Source organism: Pithys albifrons, chromosome 27 (genome assembly GCF_047495875.1).
Source record: "Pithys albifrons albifrons isolate INPA30051 chromosome 27, PitAlb_v1, whole genome shotgun sequence".
NCBI classification, from domain to species: Eukaryota; Metazoa; Chordata; class Aves; order Passeriformes; family Thamnophilidae; genus Pithys; species Pithys albifrons.
This window is the reverse complement of record NC_092484.1, coordinates 1,636,092-1,657,325: the sequence shown is the minus strand read 5'-3', so window position 1 is coordinate 1,657,325 and position 21,234 is coordinate 1,636,092. Positions and strand designations below refer to the sequence as shown.

General features: G+C 61.9%; 1 protein-coding gene across 2 annotated transcripts; it reads left to right on the top strand.

Moving 5' to 3' along the window:
- The first annotated feature begins 313 nt into the window (after window positions 1-313).
- On the top strand, window positions 314-20,666 carry ARID3A (AT-rich interaction domain 3A). 2 transcript variants are annotated; one of them, XM_071578021.1, is made up of 9 exons: window positions 314-439; window positions 2,727-3,653; window positions 4,273-4,585; window positions 15,857-15,929; window positions 16,923-17,106; window positions 17,432-17,679; window positions 17,989-18,285; window positions 18,364-18,450; window positions 18,636-20,666. In XM_071578021.1, the coding sequence occupies exons 2-9, from the start codon at window positions 3,232-3,234 to the stop codon at window positions 18,836-18,838; spliced, it is 1,827 nt and encodes a 608-aa protein (XP_071434122.1). In that variant the 5' UTR covers window positions 314-439; window positions 2,727-3,231; the 3' UTR covers window positions 18,839-20,666. The 2 variants fall into 2 exon arrangements, with proteins under 2 accessions (XP_071434122.1, XP_071434120.1); XM_071578019.1 differs by having other exon boundaries at window positions 17,989-18,450.
- The last annotated feature ends 568 nt before the right edge of the window (window positions 20,667-21,234 follow it).

Genomic DNA, 21,234 nt, shown 5'->3' with positions numbered 1-21,234 from the left:
AACCCCTTTAAAGCCCCGTTAACCCGCGTTAAACCCCCGTTAACCGCCCCCCCCCCCCCCCCGCGGTTCTCCCGCACGGCGCCGTTCCCCCGCCCGGCCGCCAGGCGGCGCTGCGGCCGCGCCCCCGCCGCGCGCCATATTTGCATGCGGCCGCCCCGGCCGCCCAATGGAGGGGAGGGGCGGGGCGCCCCGGACGCAACGGACCAATAGCGAGAAGAGGCGGGGCCTGAATGGGGCGGTGCCGACACTGGAGGGCCAATGGCGAGGCGAGGCGGGGCCGTGAGGGGCGGGGCCGAGGCCGGGGCCGGGGCCGGGCCGGGCCGCACCGCCCGCCCGCGGGGAGAGCAGCGCCGCGGGCCCCGCGCGCACCGGCCCCGCCGAGCCCGAGCCCGGGCGGCCGCGGCTGCTATGCGGCTTCGCGGCACACGGCCTGCACCGGGTAAGGGGGATGCGCCGCCGTCACCCGCCCTGTGGGCGGGACGGCCACCGAGACCGGGGAACCAGCCCCGCTGCGGCCGGGACTAGCGGGGATCAGGGGCTGAGCGGGACCGGGGTTGGGGACCGGCCGTCTCCCCGAGGCGGGCTGGGCCGTCCGCGGCCGGTGCTGGGCGGGTGCGAGGCGTCCCCTCTCCCCCACCGCCAGTTACCGGCCGCCTCCGCCACGCGGGGCCGTGGTTACTCCCCCGTGGCTGCTCCGGGCTCGGCCCTGACTCTCTGCTCCCCGCGGGCGTTGCTGTCCGGGGCGGACAGAGTTCTCCGGCCCCGCCCTGGGCCCGCGGCCTCCCGGAGTCCAGCCGGCGGAGCGGCGGGACCAGCCCGGGCTCGTCTCCCCGAGCTGCGGTGTTCCCCCCAGTTCGCGGGCTGGGGCACCCCCGCGGCCTCGGTGCCCGGTCCGTCTGGGGACCGCCGGTGCCACGTGCCACCGGGAGCGAGGCCGGGCTCAGCCCCGGGAACGAGCCCCCTGCCCGCCCAGGGGCCCCTCCCGCGGTGCCCCCAGCCCCGTTTGTCCCCGGGGACAGCACCCGCGGGGCTCCCCGTCCGCCTCCTCTCAGCCTCCGCGCCACCCCCGGAGCCCCTCCCCGGCTGTACCGGGATCCCGCCCGGGGGGTGTCCGGCCGTGGCCAACCCCAGTATCGGTGGCACAAAGGCCCGTCCGTCACACCCCCACCCGCCGCCGCCTATTTTTAGCCGCTGTCTCTTCCGAGCACCTGCCCCGGGAACGCGGGTGCCGCCGCCCCAAAGGCCCCGCGGGATCCCCGTCACCGCCCCACGGCGGGTACGCACCGGGCCCCCGTGGCCCCGAGCGGCCGGAGGGACAAAGGGGCACGGCTCAAGGTCACACAGGTGAGCCGGGGTGCCACGGGGCCCTGGCTGTGGCCTCGCTGCTCCGACTTCCCTGCGAAGACGTGGCAGCGTGGCCACAGCCGGCCCGTGGTGCTCGAGGAGGCAGCTGCACACCTGCCGCTGGCACCGAGAGTCGCTCGGGTAGTCATGGCTGGGCTCGAGGAGCACGTGCCCAGGACGGGTCCCGTTCCGTTCCGTTCGTAGCTGGTGCAGGAAGGGCACTTTGGGTTCAGGTGCGGCACAGAGAGAGAGCGCGGCCGCCGCTCCGGGGCAGGGAGGATCCCTGCCCCAACCTCCCCTCCGTGTGGTTGTGATGGCGCGGGTAGAGGAGGGGAAACTGCTGTTTCGCTGGTGGTGCCTTGGCTTCAGGCAGCGTGTCCATCCGAAGCGTGAGCCGAGCACGGCCGGGCCGGGAGCGGATGCAGCCGCTGCCGCAGCGAGGCGCGGGGGAAGCGGCTCCCGCCCGATCGGCCGCGGCCCCGGCCCGCGCTGGGAGCAGGTTCCCCTTTCCAGAATGCGCGGGATCGGAGCTGCTGGTCCCCGCGCACTGCCGGCTGTCCTGGCTCTGCAGCCCGTTGGGTCCGGCTCTCTGGTCGGTTCCCGACGTGCCTGCACTCCACGGGCCCCTGGACAACTGAAACAGGGAGCTTTGCCTGTACGCGGCACAAATGTAGTGATGTGGTGAGCTCCCACCCTGCCCTCCACACAGGCGAGGTCACACCAGAGCCCCAGCTGGCCGAGGGGGCTGCTGGCAGCACCGGGTCTCTGGGAGTTCATGCTGGGGTGTTTGGTGCTGCAGGACCCAGTTGTAAAGTGCCAGTTGCTCTACTGTTTTTTGGTGGCATGAAGTAGAGGTGAGCTGCTCACAGCCCCACGTTTCTCTTGAGAATCCCCAGTCCTGGGGAAGGGGAGCAGTGGAGGGTGCAAGGGGTGGCTGACAGGGCTTGTTTGTTGAGGTTTCAGGAAGCCAGGCTCTGCCTGCCCATCCCATGGAATCTGCCCCAGGGTGCTGCAGCTCCCTTGCACTTTGGGGCCCCTCCACTGTGCAGTGCAGACCCTGCCCACGCCCCGATGCCATCACGAACATGCAGCATGTTCTTGGTGGGGATGTGCCTTGTCCCCTGTGGGGGATGCAGTGGGTGGCTCTCCCTGGGGTCTGTTATCTGTGGGCACGGGTCTGCCGGTATCCGCTGCCTGCAGGGCCGGGCAGGGCAGGGCTATCGGGGTCCAGCAGGCCCCTTCCCCCTCCAGCAGCAGGCCGGGCCGGCCGCCCTATCTCATTAGCTCGAGATTAATGAGGCTCCTGTGCTGTCTTTAACTCCTTCCTGCTTGTCGGCTCCTGCCCAGAGCTCTGCTGACCCTCTGCTCTCATTCTCCTGCAGGTTTGCGCTGACGCCTGCTTGACGCTGACTCGGCCCAGGACTAGGAACACCAGTCACGAGTTGGGGACTCTGAGGCTGCTGCCCCCCGCAGAAGGTGCCAGGTCTGCGAGGGAAGGAGTGATGCACCGGGCTGCAGTTGCTGCCTGCTGAGCCTGAGGAGCAGTTTCGGCGCCTGCCTGGGACAAGCTCCCCGACAGTGGCAGCACCCCAGCCTGCAATTCCCACCGGAGTCCTTGAGTGAAGGAGACATTGAGCAAAAACTGAGAGGGATCAAGGGGCACATCCTCCTGTCCTGACCCGGCATTGATTCCTGCCCTGACATCCTGACGACGCTGCGCTCGCCCCTTTGGCAGCCCTCCCCAGGGCTGCCTCTTCCAGCACTGTCCAGCCTTGGCCCCCAGCCCCGCTGGAGCGCGGCAGCCTGCCGGGCGCTGCCCCCCGGGCGCTGCCCCCTGGGTGCATCGCCCCCCGCCCCCCTGGAGACCCCCCGCCCGCCAGCAGAGCCATGAAGCTGCAGGCGGTGATGGAGAACCTGCAGCGACAGCAGCGTGCGCGGCTGCAGCAGGCGCTGGAAGCGCGGCAGCAGGAGCAGCAGCAGCAGCCGTGCCCCACGTCTCCCCCGGCACAGCCCCCGGGGCAGGCGCCCGCCAGCACCCCAGCCCGGGGCCGTGGGCAGGATCCAGCCCCGGCACCCTCAGAGGAGGGAGCGGAGCCCGAGAGCGCGCACATGCAGCGGGCACAGATGGCCGCCCTGGCTGCCATGCGTGCGGCCGCCGCCGGCCTCAGCCACTCGCCCAGCCCAGGGCTCTCGGATGAGAGCCAGGCCTCTGAGGAGGAGGAGGAGGAGGAGGAAGAGGAGGAACGCGGAGAGGAGGAAGAGGATGGCGGGTACCAGCAGGAGATGGGCTCTGAGGAGGAGGAAGACCTGTGAGTGTACTCAGGCGCTTCTCATGGATTTGGGGAAGGGGCAGGAACATGGCATGGCACTGGTGGGCTTTGGGTATGGCTGGCTGGGGTCACCAGCCCCCTTTGGGGCTGGAGAGATGCAAGGGAGGCTGTGGGGATGCCTGCGGGGATCCTTCATCTCCGGGCAGGTTGTGAATTAGAGCTGTCAGGATATCCCGGAGCAGAAGCTGCTGAGAGCAGCGGCTCAGCTCTGTAGCTGTGATTCCTCATGCTGGCCTCACATGGGGCAACATTTCATCTCTACCCAGCAGCCACGTGGGGCTGTGACAGAGGACGCCGAGCTGGTGTTAAATTATGCAGGACCCTTAGCTGCCTTCAGCCCTCATCCTCCCGGGGCACTGCTGGGCCAGGGGCCATCTGGCAGAGCCATGCTCCGTGACAGAGCTGCTCTTGGGCTGCCAAGGGTTGGCTGTACCCCACAGAGCTGCCCCTGCTGATGGGCTACACCTAGGCTTGGCTGTGTGCTGGGTGGGTGGTCCTAGCCCCATGGCTGGGCAGTGCCTACGGGGGTGGGCAATAAAGAGGGGTGGGCTTTGGGAACCATCATGGGACCAAGCTTCTCCTCTTCCCCTGGCTCCAGGAAGGGCAAGTGGGATGAAGATGACTTTGAAGAGGACCTGGTTGAGGAGGAAGAGGAAGAAGAGGAGGAGGAAGAGGAAGACTATGAAGAGGATGAAGACATGGGAGAGGAAGGGCTCAGCTCGACAGAGGCGGTGCGGGCGGGCGCGGGATCCCTGCTGCTCCGCAAGCCCCCAGTGCCCCAGCACTACCGGGGGGAGCCACCACGGCTGCCGGGGGGACAGGAGCGGCTGCCCCCTGGCCTGGGCCACACACAGCCCCCGCCACCAGCCCCCGATCACGGCGACTGGACCTACGAGGAGCAGTTCAAGCAGGTAGGTGCCCGTTGAGACACGCGTGCGCCCCATATGCTGTCTCTGTCTCTCTCCCCTGCTGTTGTGCGTCTGTGTCCTCAGGAGCACTGGGAGATGCTTTCCGCAGTGCCACCTCTGGCAGTGTTCTCTGTGGATGCAGCTGCTGTTGTCACTAGGAAAGTGTGATTTCTCTGGGGTTTTAGTGCTGGGTTCAGCTTCGCCCCCTCCCTACTCAGATGACTTTGAGCGAATCCTGTTGTCCTGGCACAGCTGAACAGTGCAATGGGCTTTGCTGCAGGGACCTGGGAGGATTCTTGCTGAAAATTACAGAAAAATCACCCCAGACTTCCCAGTCTGATGGGACTCTTGGTTTTCCATGGAGACCTGGCCATCTCTCATCACCGCAGAGGTGATACCCAGCAAAATGACTCTGGCCCTGCAGATCCTTGCCGGGGGGGGGGGGGGGGGGGGGGGGGCAGAGCTGCCCCCCTGCTGCTGCCAAAATGCTGCTAAAGAATGAAACCAGAGAGAAAGCATCCAGTTGCCTCCTCCACTGCCTTTCCCAGGCTGGCAGGAGGTCGGCACGCTCCCACTCTCCCGGCACTGGAGCTGGCTGCGTTCCGCACTCGCTAATAGAAGGAAATGTGCTGGAGCCAGGGCTCCCCAGGGGCAGTCCGGCACCTTTGATGTGTGTTTAAATACATTGGAGTTTAGGGGTGGGGGAAGGGGCGGGACCAGCAGCAGCAGATGGGACCCAGATGGAGTGGCCTTTTGGGAGGGATGCGACTGCCCCTGCCCCTTCGCCTTTGGGGGTCTGTCACATCCCTCCTGAAATGGGGGAAGGGGTTTCCAGGATCTGCTGGCACATCTGGATGCGGGCAGGCTCAGAATTGGGCTTGTGGAAGGAGCACCAGCAAGCACAGAGTGTGTGTGTCTGTCTTTCTGGTGCTGCATGGCTGCAGGGAAGGAAGGATGCTCGTACCCGGCTGTGGGAATGGCAGGACGCTCCTGCCCCTTGTCCCTTCTGCTGCTGCACCCACGCCGCCTCCTTTCTTGTGGTTTCTCTCTCTTGTGCTTCCTGCTGCCGGGGAGTGAGGGGCCGGGGCTCTGAGCTCATAGCTGTGAAAAGGCTTTTTGATACTGCAACTGTATTCTTCCTGTTTGTCAGTATGTCGGTGCTGTGGACCAGGCCATAGCCCTCACTGGGTCCCCTGCCCACAGCCACAGCACTTGGGGACACCAGCCTGGGTTCCAGTGCATCTCCTGCCTCCCAGGCTGTGCTGGGAAAAGGTGCTGAGCACCCCTTCTCCCTCCATTTTGCTTTGTGGGGTCAGCGGGAAGATCCCAGCACGAGGGTTAGTCATGAAAGCAGCCAGAGGGGATTGGAAAAGCGACTGTGGGCGGAGGAGCGAAGGCGATATGCGGGCCCAGAGAGGCTTTCCCCGGCACAGCACGTCAGCCCGCGCGGCATCGCTTGGATCGCGGCCGCTGGAGCTGGGCCAGGGGGTTGCTGGCGCAGCGCTGGCCGGGAGCTCCTCCTGGCCGCCCTCCAGCTCGTGCCGCCGGGCTCCATCCCGGCCCAGCTGGCGCAGCCGGGGAAGGAGCAGCAGGAATGTAAACAGCGAGGGCTGCGCAGGGCAGGGGATGCCATACCCCCCGCCCCATCCCCATCCCTGCTCCTCGCTGGGGTAGAGGCGCCTTAGGGGGAACCCCGATAGCCCCCTGGGTGCTGGAGCACGGGCAGGTCCCTGCGCGGGGTGAGCCAGTCGGTACATGGTGCTTTGCGTGGCTGTGCCTGCCTGCTGCATGAGGAATAGGCTGGTTTGGAGTTCCTCTTTTTCTTTTTTGCCACGGAGCTCCTTGGCACTGCAGCACTGCTGCTTTACCCCCAGCTGTGATGCTTTTGCAGCTCTCCAGTCCTCCCTGCAGCTGCCGTTCTAGTTCAGCTCTGGTCATGCTGGTGTCAGGTCCCCAGAATCCTTGGCCCATCCTCTGTGCTTGAGAACTCCGTCCTCACCGTGCAGTGCCACCGTCTGAGCCCCCATGCCCATCTCCACACCCAAATCAGAGTGCCCTGTGCCTCCCAGGAGCTGCTTCTGTCCTCCACTGCTGAGTTTTATTGACCCATCTGGGACAGATTCCTGGGAACGGCTAAGCTGTGGGAGGCCGGAGGGAGGAGGAGGGGGCCCAGTTCAAGGGAGGAGGAAGGGGAGGGCGTGAGGAAGAGTTATGGAGGTGAGGGAGGTTAGGGAGCCGGCGCGTGGCACCTCCCCATCCCTGGGGACGGCTACCGCGCAAGCAGAGGTCAGCCCGGCCTGACCCGGGCGCTGCCGGCGCGGGCAGCAGAACAAAGGAGCCCCCAGCACAGTGAGGGGCTCAGGGGCAGCGGCTGCTGAGGGCACCATGGCTCCTCAGGGGTAAAAGGGACACTTTTGGGGTGGGAAAAATGGCTAAAATTCCAGTCAGCTCCTGCCATTGGTGACTGGCTGCCATGGACAAAACTGCTCCAGGTTCTGCACCCTGACGCTGCAGGGGGCTCTGCTGCTGCCCCTGAGAACTTCCCTTTGACCTTTCTGTTTCCTTACTGCTATTACTGTGCTGCACTTATAGCAGAAGTGGGAGACCCTGACACAGTGGCAGCTCTTGGAGCTGGAGTTTCTGGCCTCTGCCCCTTTTGGAGTTTCCTGTGCTGACGGTGCTACTCAGACATGGGCACCTCAGTACTCCATCCTGCATCAGGGGATCAGTGTCCTGGTACTGCCCCAGCTGCAGCCACCACTGGGCTCCCTTTGGGGTTCTCCATTTTGGGTGCTCCCTTTGGGGTGCCTTGTTGTGGGGCCTCAGGCTGATGTTTAACCCCACATTTCTACTTCAGGAAGGGTTTAAGAAGCTGCTGCAGTGCTGGGGGGAGGCTGTGCCGGCCAGGGGGTGCTATTGGGGTGCCAGTGCTTTTGGGGGGATGAGAGGTTTCTTATGCTGTCCCAACCAGAGCATCTGAGCCGTGCTGGTGGCACATGGGGGGTGAAAACCTCAGCCCTTATCTCCTGTGGAGCAGTGTGCCCCAAGATACGGCGTTTCAAAGTGCAACGGTTGGGGGAAAATAAACCGAAAGCAACTCAGCGACCTCAGCGGGGCTGCAGGGGGGTGAAACCAGACCCCCCCTCCCACCTGGACCAGCCCACGCACATGGCTGATGGAGCTGGGATTTTCCAGGAGGGTCTGGAAAGTCAGAGAGCCCGTATCTCCTTTGACGCCTCATGTGCTGGTTAAGGCATTGAGGATCCCCTCTGAACCCCTTTCTCCCATGGATTGTTTTCCTTTCCAAAATCCAAAGCCAGCCAGGGGCGTGGGGCCAGAGCAGGGGCCCCACGGCCTCTTAACAAGGGTGGGAGGGTCCATTTACTTTCTTTAAAATATTGATTAGAGCTTTATTGCATTAGCCAGCCGAGCGGATGAGCCTCCCCCAGGGAGGGCAAGGGGGCCCCTGTGCAGGGAAGGGGGACCTGAGTGTCATCACGTGGCTGGAGGCCACTGTCCCCCACCCTGGAGGTGGTTTTTCTCACAGATAGCAGGGAGTGCTCTGGGGCCCCCGGCCGGGCTCTGCTGTGCTGGGCAGGTGATTGCAGTGCCTGGCCAGGCCAGTGGCAGATAATGGGGGTGAGGAGGAGACCCAAACAGGACAGGGCTCTGGGGGCAGCGAGGGAGTTGCTGGTGAACCCCTCCCAGGAGAAGGGCTGTGTTCTCCCCCTGCCCTGGCAGAGCCATTGCCTCTCGCTCTGCACCACTGCCCAGCCTGCCAAAGGGTGCTCCCAGCCGGGGATCCAGCCCAGTAATTGGCTCATAGTGCTCAGGGAGCATTCCCAGAGCTGTAATCCCACCAGATCCCTGGCCGGAGGTCAGGGACTTCTCGGCGAGAGCAGCTTAGCTGCTGAGTGCCTCCCCCAGCCAGACGCCTGGGTGCTCACAGGTGCTGGTCACTGCATCCAAGGCACCCTGTGAAGCTCTTTCTCACAAGACCCAAGACAATTAACGATGTGGGGCACAGGGGGACACATCCTTCCTGCTCCAGGTACCTGGCCAGTGCCTTCACCCAGCTGGACTGTGCCCTTGACACCTCTTATCTTGGGAGCTGAACTGGCTCCCCCCAACCTGAGCATGCGCCCCTCAGAGCCCTGTTTCTCCCGTGCTCTGGCTTCCCAGAGCTGCATTCCCCCCACGCCCTGGCCTCCTGGGCTGATTCAAGGGCTGCGGAGGCGGCGGCCGCCTCCCCGCTCGGCACAGCTGAACTAACAGGGATGAGGGTTTATTTAAAAGAAGTAAAAAAAAGAAAAGAGTGGCACAGGGAGCAAGGCCTTTGTCAGCAGAGCCCCCAGCCCCCACTGCAGTGTTGGGCAAGGGCAGCATTGCTCCATTGCCCTATTTCTGGCTCAAACCACAGGAGAAATGGCAGCTGGTCCCAGGGCCCGGCCGGACGTGCTGCAATCAGGGGCCAGGGTAAGGGGTGGTTTGGTGGCAGGGGGAACCCCCCAATCTCCTCTGGGCCTGCCCCTGGGGCAGCTGGACTTGGGGGTCAGGGCACAGCTCCTGTTTCAGCTCCTGACCTGCTCCTTCACCCTTCCCATCCGTCACTTAATCTGCCTGTGCCTGGGTCCCCACTCCGTTCAGAACTCGGGATAATCCACCCTGCACTGAGGCTGCTGGAGGCCAGCACTCACCCCTGGGGAGGGCTCCCTATGCATTCCAAGGGAAGAGGTGGCTCTCTCACTGCTGTGGCAACAGTCCTTTGGGAAAGGGCTTCCCTGTTAGCCCACAGCAGCTGGCTTGGAGGTCTCACCTTGGTACAGATGGCAGGGGAAGCACTCAGGCAGGTACTGGCCCTAAACCCCTTCAGCAAAGGGCTTCACCTCCTGCCTCAATTTCCCCACCTGCCCACAGGCCACTGTACAGCCTCCAGCTGGGGTACCAGTGCCTGATTTTGGAGATTCCAGCACCTCGGATATGCTGTCCCATGCTGCCACCTGCTCTGGTGCCACAGGGGGATGGGGTTGGCACTGTTCTGGTGCTGTCGGTGCTGCCCACTGCCCCCTCTCCCCTTGGCGTTAGGAAGCCCGAGGTTTCAATGGTGCTAGAACAGGTCGGTGGTGATAGCTCCCGAGGCTGACAGCCCACAGCTGGCTCCTGTCAACCCCTTCTGCAGCTGCTGGACCCCTTCCAGCTCCTCCAGCAGCTCCGTGGTGGAGTTCCCAGGAGTTCTGTGTGCCCTGGCCCTTCCTGTGGGGCTCCCAGCACCCCGACCATGGTGCAGGCAGAGGGCAGAGGTGTGGGACCTCGCATTTCAGGAACAGATTTGCAATTAGCCAAATCCCAGCGGGTGGTGGAAGCCCCAGTGACTCATCTGCCAGGGCTTACTGCGATCCCCTTCTAAGACGATCATTTACATATGGTGGAATTTAAACCCCGTCTTGGCTTCGAGGCCTCACTGCCACTGCTGCTGCCACTGCCCCCTGGTCAGGTCGTGAATGGGGGTTGTCACCCTCTGGCCTTGGGGAACTTCACGCTCAGGGACTCAGGGTACACACAGGAAGGACAGCACAAGCAGGTGCCCCAAGGTTTTGAGCTTGGCTACTGTGGGTACATTTCCCCAGCTCCAGGCTACATGGCCCTGGCTTAGCCACCCCCCTGGATCTGCCTGGCCGTGGGAGTTGTGCTGGCTGGGTGTCCCTCCTCGGACAAGCTTTCCCAACACCGCCTGACTCCGCTGGATTAATATTTGCACAAGGTCCGGTGTGATAGCGAGCATGTGTCAAGGGCATGCACCGGCACGCACGCAGCGAGGGCCAGGAGAGCTGCCGTTGCCGGGCTGCTCCCACTCGGGCTGGCTCCCAACCAGCCAGTGGCTCTCGGCACAACATGGGGAGCAGCCCCAGGACCCCCAGCTCCTTGCTCCTGTGACCCAAGGGCCCCCACCTGTGACCCCTCAGCAGTCTGTGCCACACATCAACGTTCAGACAGGGAACCAGTTTTGATTCCAGCCAGAGCCCAGCACGCTGCCACCCAGCAGCAAACTGCCATTGGAAACGCCACGGCAGCAGGAATTGTTTCCTTCTCTGCAGGAAGCTGGGAGCTGGTGTCAGTCTGGCCCAGACTGCATCAGGGCAACTCCAGAGCTGGAACACAGATCCTAGGAGCTGCTGGCTGGCTGGGCACAGTGGCCTGTGCCGTGGTGGGGAGGGCGGCTGGCGGCGCACGGACAATGGGGGGTCAGGGAGGTTAAATGGTGACTAATTCGCCCATTCAGCGTCCCCTGTGCCACGTGGGGTCACCCACCGTGCCATGACACCTGCCCTGCCGTGACACCCACCAGGCTGTGACACCTGCCGTGCCAGGACACCACCCATGTACCCCCCCCCATGGTCACCCACATGACAGCTGCCCCCAGCCTGGCAAGTTCCACAGGAGGAGGCAAGTTCCAGGGAATGCCTGGGTGGTCTTAGGTCCCCCAGACTTCTGGGCCAATGGTGGGAGATCAGGACTCGGTTTGTCCCTGAGCCACTGGAGCCCTGATGGATCTGCCACCTATCGGGTCCCCCAGCCTGAGGAGGGGGCTCCGATGGGGAAAGGCACCTGCAGCCAGGCTGTGTGCCCCACAGAGGGGACAATGCTGAGAACCTCTAGGAACAATGGTATCAACGGGAAGCTCCTGGGCCCCCTCCCCAGCTGCCCCCACGGAAGCGGCCCCCCAGCCTGGCTGTGCTCTGGCAGCAGGAATCCCGCCAGGCCGGTCAGTGGAGTCACCACCAGCCTGGCCGTGTGGGCGAGGCTCCTGCCAGCACCGTCCTCCACGAGCAAGCTGTTGGAGGGTTTTGGAGAGGTGGCACACGTCCCCCTGCCCCAGCAGCCCCTTCCCTGGGGGGGTCCTAGGGGATTAGGAATGGGGACAGCCAGAGGTGACCCATCCCTAAGCCAAGGGCTTTCTCTGCAGAGGGATCTGTGCTGGGGCTGGACACTCCCTTTGCCCGGAGGAATCAGCCCCAGCAAGTCCGGCACCCCACAATGAGGGGACCATGCCCAGAGAGGGGCTGCAGCCTCGGGCACCCCCAGCCCTGACTCAGCCACCACTTTACAGGAAACCACGTCCCCAGCCCCAGCGCCATCGAAATGCCACAGCCTGGGGCCCTCGTCAGCCCTTCACTCTGGTTTTTACAAATTACTTTCTTTTTCTGAATAAGTGCCCTCCCCGACCCCAGTGCGGGTCCCGGCATGCCAGAGGCCAGGGGCTGCGTGTCGGCTGGGAGCAGGACGGGAAACACGCCATAAACATGTTTATTCTTCGTTAAAGAACTCGTTAGTGTGCGCGGGCTCTTCCCCAGCCCAGCATGGCCCCTCGGCCGTATGTGGGACAAAGGGATGTGTCCCTGGGGGCTGGTGAAGGAAGGAAGTAAGAAAAGGAAAGAAGGAGCCCCCTGGCTTGTCAGCCCTGCCCCTTCTACCTGTCACAACAGGGTGGGCTCTTCCCACCGCTGCCTGTGTTGATTTTTTTCCCTAAATACAGGAATTAGGGGTTTTTCAGCCTCTGGAAGGTGGAGGGTGCCACCAGCCCCCATGCCTGCTGCAGTGGCTCTTAGAGGGGTCTGTCCCCTATCCTGGCTCACGGCGTGCACGTCCCAAACTGGTTTCGGAGAGAAGGAGGAAAACCGAGAGTGTCACCACTTCCTGACAATGGAAAAGAAACTTAAAAATTAATCCCTGAGGCCTCAAAACCCGGAACCAAGCTGGGGGAGGGCAAGTGTTTTTAACTCAGGCGTGGGATGCAGGGACACGGCCTCCTCTGTGACGCCTTGTGGGGCAGACAAGGGACAAGGAACTCCTGCCAATGGGGAAACGAGTCTGGCTCCAACATAACCAGCGCATTCCCGGAGCCTTGCGAAATGGCGCTTCCCCTCCCTCCTGTAATTGCCCCCGTTGCCCCAGCTCAGGAGGGGGCTGTGGAGGGTCGGACCCCCTGCACGCACCGCGCCCGTGCCGGTGACTCTCTCGCATTCCTGGCATTGCCGAGGGGCCACCTCCTGACTGCCCTTTGAAAGCCAACGGGTTGGGATTTTCCTGTAATCTGGTTTGAAACATTAATCCGGTCATCCACACCAAACGCCGGGCCGGCATCCTGCCGGGGCGCTGGGCCGGGGTCAGGGCCACCCGCCCACCGCCTGCCTAATTCCTCCTCCACTTAATTATAGATCTGCTGGCAACAGCCATCTGGCTCCGTGTCCTCAGCCGGCCGGGGGCTGGGGCCAAGGGGGCTGTGCTGTGGCCAGGTGGGCTGGGCACCCTGGCCAGAGTCGGCCGTGCTGCTGCACCAGGTGTTTGCCCTGGGCCGGGGGAGCACTGGCGGCACTGAGTGCATGGAGCTGAATCCCCCAGCCCAGGGGGCCCTCAGGGAGGTGGGAGGCATCTCCTGCCCCCCAGCAAGGCTGGGTTCGCTGTGCTATGGTGTCTCCTGGCACTGTGCTCTGCCATGGAGACCCCACGGTAAGAGGATATTCCTGGGGCAGCTGCGTTATGGATTAAGTCGTTTCCACCTCCCTAATTACGAAACATAAATCTATTGACTCAGCGGTGCAGGGCGGCCTCGCCCGCGGCTCCTGCCCTGCAGTACCTTTGCACTGAGCACCAAATCACTGCATGACCCCATGAGGAACCAGCTCTGTGCTGAGCAGAAACTGGGTTTGAGCACGACAGGCAGGGCATGGGCACTGGGCAGGGATCAGCACCTGCCAATTTCGGTGCAGCGGTGCCAGCAGCCACTGGTCTGTGCCGAGCTCAGCTGCATGCTGGGTTTCGTACACTGTTGAAACCAGAACATGTTTCTGTTCCACAATTTGCATTTTGAGCTGTCCCAGCTGCCTTGTGCTGCCGTTGGGGTCACGGGCCATCAGCATCAATGCCCCGGCAGAGCCAATATGGCCTAAACGCAAGGAAATCTTGAACGGGGCTGCTGAGACTCACTTGTCTGTCCCCTTCCACATCCCTGTGTGCCCTGCCTGTGCCTGGGGACAAGGGTGGACAGGGTGATGATGGGTGATGGGAGGGACAAAGGTGGACAAGGCAGCTTGGGAGATGCTGCTCCATCCCGCACCACAGTGCACACCAGGCGTGTCCTGGTCATGGCTGGGCATGCCTTTGCCCCATGGCGCTGCCAGCTGAGCACCCTGAGCAGCTTCCTATCACTGGCAGTTCTGCTGGCAGTGGCAGAGCCAAAGGAGGTCTGTGGGGATTCTGGGGGAAGCCCCTCTCTCTGCTCTGGCACAGGGCTGGCCAGTGAGCAACTGCTGAGCATGGAGGAGCTGCCGAAGTCTCGCCAATAACCGCAGGCAGCAGCCTGTGCAGTGTCCTTTGCCCAGCAGCCATCGCAGGTGTGCTTGGCAGAGCCACGAGGGTGCCAGGTGGGAATGGGGATCCCTCTGCCCACTGGCCCTGGGGACCCCCGTGGCTTCATCCCAGTTGGGCAGGGGAGAGAGAGGGCACAGCCAGCGGAGCTCAGGGGTGTGTGGAAGGACAGCACATGAGGCAGGCGCCTGCCATGGCTGCTAATCCCCCCTGTCCCAGCCGGCCACGCTTTCCTCAGCTGATGGTTAATTTTCTTTCATCCTCTTAAACGCGTCCGTTCCCCTCAGGACTGAGCCTGGGGGGTTGTTCACGGCCCTGAGGGTCATGGCAGTGGATGAACCGGTGTGTTCAGTCCTTCCCTAGGCTGGCTCCACACCCCACACCCCCCAGGATCGAGCGCTGGGGAAGCCCTTTCTCTGTGTGCGGCTTTCGGAGCCACTCAAGGAAACGGGGGAGGCTGGATTGGCGCTGGCCCAACATCCCTCGGCCGGCACGAGCAGCCGGTGCAGCTCAGCCCAAAAAACCACAGCGGTGCTGCTGTGGCACAGCTCACTCCCCCACACACCACGGTCCCTCACCGCACCCCTTGCTGTGGTGCTGGGGCGGGAGAAGACCTTTGAGGGTCTTGGCCAATGGTGCTGATGGTGCCGGTGACTCCTGCCCTTGTTCTCAAGGTGTGCCGGGGGCTGCCCAAGTCTGCCAAGGTTCCCAGGGGAACTGGGGGACTTTATGATCCCCCTGCGGCGCCCAGCCCCGCTTATCATGTGGCCCCATTGATCCCTTTGATCGGTGCCGGCAGGCGAGTCCAGCCCTGCAGGATCTGGATCCTCCCTGGGGGATGGCAGGAGGAGGGGGCTTGTGCCCCTCGTTTACAGCCAGGATAATGCCTGCCCACCCACTTGCCCACTGATCCTGGTGCCACAGGTCGTGCCCACAGAGAGAGTGGGACACTGGTGAGCAGTGACTGGCGGCAATGGCCCCGCGGTGTGTGTGTGGTGGTTACAGGGAGGGGGAGTATTTATAACCCCCTCCCGGGCCCTCAGCCCGACTGGCAGTTGTTCAGAGTTGTCACTGAGAAAAGTGGGAGCTGTGGCTACTGGGCAGCGCCTGCCCCCACAGCTCCTGCTCCAGCACCCTTCCCAGGATGGGGGGAGATTATCTACCAGCCTCTGGGGAGAAACCGTGCTGGGCTTCGGGAGAGGCCACACGGTGTGGTGTGGTGTGGTGTGTGTGGTGTGCCTCCAGAATGCAGTGCACTCCAACCAGCAGATCCTGTGCTGTAAATCAGGCAGGAATGTGCTGGGCTGGGAGGGTGGGGGTCCCGGCTGAAGGTGGTGCTCCAGCACAGCCGGTGCTTGAGGTGCAGCATGCCAGAGCCTGGCCCAGCTCTGCCTGTCCTGGCAGGACACATCTCCGTGGTCCCAGTGTTAACACGAGCTCATGCCATGGCACATGAAATAATTCTGTGGCACACGAGGCACTGTCTCCCAGCCCTGGGTCTCTCCAGCACCACGGGTGCAGAGGAGGGACCGTGCTGAAGCGCTGCTGTGCTGAGCATGCAGTGAATGCTAAAAATAATCGGGATCAGCGTTCCTGGGAGGAGCCGGGGCCAAGCGCGGTGTTGGCAGTCTGGGAGCCACTCCAACATCGGCACCACTGTGATCCCAGCACTGGCATTCCCAGGCTCAGCTCCAAGCAGGGCAGGCAGGGGATGGTGGCAGTGGGCTACGGGCTCAGGTCAGTGCCAGCCACAGGGACCCCACAGCCCGATGCAAGGGACCCCACGAGCCATTTGGTCTCCTACAAGCAGAAAAGCTTCAACCACATGGCTCTGAAGCTGGGGGTCTTGGACAGGGGGACACACAAGTTAAGGGGGTTTCTGAGTGTTTCTGTCCTCTCTTTGCACAGTTGTATGAGCTGGATGGTGACCCCAGAAGGAAGGAGTTCCTGGACGACCTCTTCAGCTTCATGCAGAAGCGAGGTGAGCCCCTCCACATGCTCACCCTCCACTCCCAACGCCCCCCCCGCCCCCGGGGCTAGGGGCTCATTTCCTCGGCCCTCGTTATGGCCCTGGGGTCACGGCTTCGGCTGAGCTGCTAGTTAATCTTTAACCCCTCGGCACAGCAGGGTCAAACCTGTTGGGCTGGATCCAGCACCCGCGGCCCTCCGTGCACCCATCTCACCCAGACCTGCTGCCCCTCCCTGCAGGGTCCTCTCGCCCCTGCAACGCCCCTGGCTGTGCCCCCCCTGCTCCTGCTTCACAGGATTAATGCAGGGGGCAGAGCCCTTTGCTGCCACCTCACTTTGCTGGGGGTGGGGCACGGTGGATCGGGGGTGGGAAGAGCTGAAAGCCAATCGTGCATTTGGTCGAGGGTCTGATTCCTGCGTGGAAAACAGCGCTGGAAGTGCTGACGCAGGGCTGGCTCTGGCCCTTTGTCAGGCAGCGCTGGGGAAGCACGTGTGCCTCTGCGGGGGGGCCGGGGCTGCTGGCTGGGTCCCTCGGAGTCCTCCTGGCTGTGTCCTCCAGGTTCCCTTTGGCTGTGTCTGTTGGGGTCCCCCAGGGCACCCCTCACCACAGGGCTGGGAGGGCAGGGACTCCCAGGAGGGAGCAGGTGCTGGCAGCCCCCTCCCTGTGGCTGGAGGGATGAGCCTCCCCGGCTCTCAGGACCCTCACAGCCATATCGTGCCATCCCCATTATAAATAACTCGCGTTGCCTGGTGCCGGCTCAGCTCGAGGAACCGGCTCGGCCACGACTGGGTTGTGGCTGCAAACTGCAAGTTTCTGTTTCCTTTGTTCATGGCTGATCTCAGCGCGGGGGGGCCTGGAGGGGAAGAAGAGGATGGTGGAAGGGGAGGGAGGAGCAGGAGCCCCCACAGCGCCTCTGCTGCCCTGCAGGGGTCTCGGCAGCTGCCCCGTGGCCACGGGTGAGAAAGCAGCACCCCAGACCCGCTCTCTCCTCCCGCCGCTCCCCAGGGACCCCCGTGAACCGGATCCCCATCATGGCCAAGCAGGTGCTGGACCTGTACATGCTGTACACGCTGGTGACCGAGAAGGGGGGTCTGGTGGAGGTCATCAACAAGAAGCTGTGGCGGGAGATCACCAAGGGGCTGAGCCTGCCCACCTCCATCACCAGCGCGGCCTTCACTCTGCGCACCCAGTGAGCAGGGGTCAGAGGGAGGGGAGGGGGGCAAGCCCTGGAGGGTCCCTCGGCCCTGGGCAGGAGAGGGGGCTAAGCAGGATGGGGAGGGGACCAAGCCCTCGAGGGGTTCTTTCTGCAGTGCCCTAGAACCAAGGGGCAAACCCTGTGCCCTGCACTGGGGATGGGGACAGCTGGAAGGGGTCAGTCCTCAGGGGGTTCCTCTGCCCTGCATGGGAGCGGTGAGGAGGGAGGGAGAGAGGGAGGGAAGGGGCAGCACCCAGCAAGGGGTGCCCAGCTGCTGCGTCACCCTCACCATCCTTACCCATGTCCTGTCTGGCTGCAGGTACATGAAGTACCTGTACCCCTATGAGTGTGAGAAGCGTGGGCTGAGCAACCCCAATGAGCTGCAGGCAGCCATCGACAGCAACCGGCGGGAGGGCCGGCGGCAGGGCTTCGGCGGCTCCCTCTTCGCCTACTCGCCCAGCGGCACCCACGGTCTCCTCTCCTCGCCCAAGCTGCCAGTGCCAGCGCTGGGACTGGCGTCTGCCACCAACGGCGGGGCCATTGCGCCCGGGCAGAAGATCAAGAAAGGTAATGGCTGCTGCAGTGTCCAGCTGCTGCAGGTTCTGGTTGCTTTGGGGTCTCAGCCTGTGGCACCATGGAGAAGGGGCAGAGCTGGGCACAGCAGGCAGGGGCATGATGCTCCCTCTCCCCTCCCTGGGCTCCAGGGTCTTGGCGTGGGGACCCTGACTCCAGTGACCTGTCTCTGACCTTTGAAGGTGCCAGGCAGCCCTCAGCACAGCAGGGCCCCAAATGATTGTGCCAGGGTCAGGGACACCCTAGGGTGGTGGTACCCGCATGTCCCTGCACCCCCATCCCTGACACCTACTCCCCCTGCAGAGGAGGACTCCCCCATCCCCATCTCCATGCCCAGCCGGCTCCCGGTCTCGCTGGCCGGGCACCCCGTGGTGGCCGCGCAGGCGGCCGCGGTGCAGGTGGCGGCAGCTGCTCAGGCTGCGGCACTGGAGCAGCTGCGGGAGAAGCTGGAGTCGGGGGAGCCCCCGGAGAAGAAGCTGGCACTGGTGACAGACGAGCAGCAGCGGCTGATGCAGCGGGCACTGCAGCAGAACCTCCTGGCCATGACGGCCCAGCTGCCCATGAGCATTCGCATCAACAGCCAGGGCACGCGCTCGCCAGGTCAGTGCCGGCCCCGGCCCCCTGCCCCGGCCAAGCCCCTGGCTTTGGCGGGCTCTGTAACCCGGCTCTCCCTGGCAGAGAACCGCCCAGACGCTGCCACGGCCAGCAGCAATGGCACCAACAGCATCAGCATGTCGGTGGAGATCAACGGAATCGTCTACACAGGTGAGGGGCTCCCCCAGACCCCACTGCCATGGGTGGGGGCTGCTCCACCACCGCCAGCCCCAGGAGCCCCCACAGCCACACCCCTGGCCCTGCTCCCAACACCTTTCATCCCATTCCACAGCGCGGTCCAGCAGCATCAGCACAGCCATACCACCCACTGGCTTAGCCCCTCACTCTCTCTCCAGGTGTGCTGTTTGCCCAGACACCCGGCCCTTCTTCCTCCTCTTCCTCCTCCTCCTCCTCTGCATACAGCAAAGGCAACGGCGGTGGCAGCCGGAGCAGCGGCAGTGGCAGCAGTGGGGTGGGAAGCAGCGGTGGGAACGTGCCCCCCGCCCCGGCCGGCCTGCCCGTGCCCCCCAGCTCTACCTCCAACAGCGCTTCGCCTTAATGCCCTGGACCCCTCACAGCGCCTGGGGAACGGGAGCTCATCCGGGACTCACCACAGTGTCACCAGGGTCCTGCTGGCTCTCACTGAGGTCTTCTGGAGTGTCGCCTCAGGTCTTCCCAGGGTCTCTCTGGGGTCTCACCAGGGTCTCAGTGGGATTTCACTGGGATCTCACCAAGTTTTCACTGGGATCTCACCATGATCTCATTGGGCTCTCACTTGGGACCTCACCAGGTTCTCACTGGCGTCTCACCTGAGGTCTTGCCAGGGTTTCTCTGGGGTCTCATCAGGGTCTCACTGGACTGCCCTTGTTCTCGTGTTGTTGGATTTTCCTTTTCCAGGCAGAAAAGCTTTAGCCTGGGGGGTTTTGCCGGAGCCGCCGGCTGTCCGGCTGCGCCGCTCCGGGACCGTTTACCTCACTCACATCACACTTTGCACTGTACATTTATTATTATTATTATTATAATTATTATTATTTTTTAACTCGTGTTACCTCCAGACAGACGCACGGACGCCTGCTGACGCGAGCTCTAGCGAAACCCCCCTGGAATTCTAAAGGATAAAAACCCAAAAATCCTAAAAAAAATTGGAAATAGGGAGATATTTTATTCATTTCCATCCTTTTCCCTCCTTTATTTTGGGAACTCCACTCTCTGCAGGATTTTAAGAGGTTGTTTTTGATTGTTTTGTTGTAAATAGCTTCTATTTTATTCTCTAAAAAAAAATCAAACTTTTAACATGCAAATTATATATATTAGTCTTCATCAGGGAAATGGGAGCTTGGAAAAACATTTGAATCTCCTTTCTCCTTTCCTTATCGGTGGTTGGGTCCAGCTCTGCTCCTTCCCCCACTGGTAAATCCTAATTTTTTTCCTTCCCCTGCATAAAACTACTGTTTAAAGCCAATTTGGGCTTATTTCCTCTAAAAACAAGCAGGATCCAGAGGATGGGGTGCTCAGGGCTATGGAATGCTCCAGAGGTCACAGAGGACCTGAAAGACCCGAGGATTTATTTTAAGCCTCACAATCTCATTTTTTACTGTTCCTCCCCCAAAATTCACCCACACCTGCGTGAGACACAATCCGACTCGATACCGAAACCCCTCTGCCCCCCTCGGTATCTCCATTCTCAGGTTCCCACCTGGAGCACAGGGTTTTCCCCCTTCCCCAGGTGCCTGGGGGGTCCAGGCTGGTGTGACCCCCCTCCCTCGCTTATTTTTAATTTCACTCGGGGAAGTGGCGATCTCAGGGGATTGGGGTTTTTCCAGCTGGTTTTGTTGTTGTTTTCAGCCTTTTTTTCCATGCTGGAAACCCCTTGGTTGCTCCGTGGTGGGTCTTGGTGGCTCCATGGACCCTTGGAGGAGGTCTGGGGAGGGGGGGGGGTCCGTCCAGCTCCTGCTGCTGTTTGGGGTCCAGCCCAGCTCCCCGCAAGGAGAAATTCCAAGGGGGAATTTTCATGCCCAGAGCGGGCTCAGATTTTCTTAGTGATTTTTTTGCATTGTACAGTCACTATTTTGGGTTGTTTTGGGTTTTTTTTAATTATTTTCCCTACCCCGCCTTTTTCCTCCCCCACTTTGTTTTTGAGAGCGGGTGACTTTCCACTTTATTTTTCTTTTTGCATATCGATTTAAAAATAATAAAAGGAAAAAAAACCCTCAATCAGTTTTTTGGGGGGCGGGGTTGGAAAGAAAATTAAACTAAAGGAGTGGCCCCAGCTGCAGCCACCCCCCACCCCTCAGCGTTGCATATCTTAACTCAGGTAAAAAAGGAAAATGAGGAAAGAAAAAAACCCACAAAAGACAAAAAAAAAAAAAAAAGAATAAAAAAATAAACCACATTCTACCTCTGAGCGCGGCGGCCTCGGGCGCACCCAGGCCCCGGTGAAAGATTTCAGTTTTGCAAAACATTCAGGTATTGAGACTTTTTGATTATTATTAAAAAAAAAAAATTAAAAATTTAAAAAAAAAAAGAGAAAATAAACTAAAAACACTGAAAGTTTACATTTTATAATAACATTATTATACAGATTGTATTTAAACGTCAGAATATTTAAGACAATTGTAACCCTGTAAAGTGAAGAAATATTAAAAATTAAAAAAAAAATTGTGTTCTTTGGGGGTTTTGGCCCTGGGAGGAGAGGGTGGTCCAGAGGTGCCCAGAGGGCTGTGTGCTGTCTGTAGAATATCCTTTGGGATGTGGGGTGTCCATGGGGTCCCTGTAGGGTGTTCATGCATCTATGGGGTGTCCACAGGGCTGTAGGGCATCCATGGGGTGCCTGTAGGACTGTGGGGTACCCATGGGGTCCTCCTAGGGCTGTAGGGTGTCTGCAGGGCTGTGGGGTGCTTATGAAGTTCCCAGAAAGTTACAGGGTGCCAATAGGGGATCCATAGGACTGAGGGG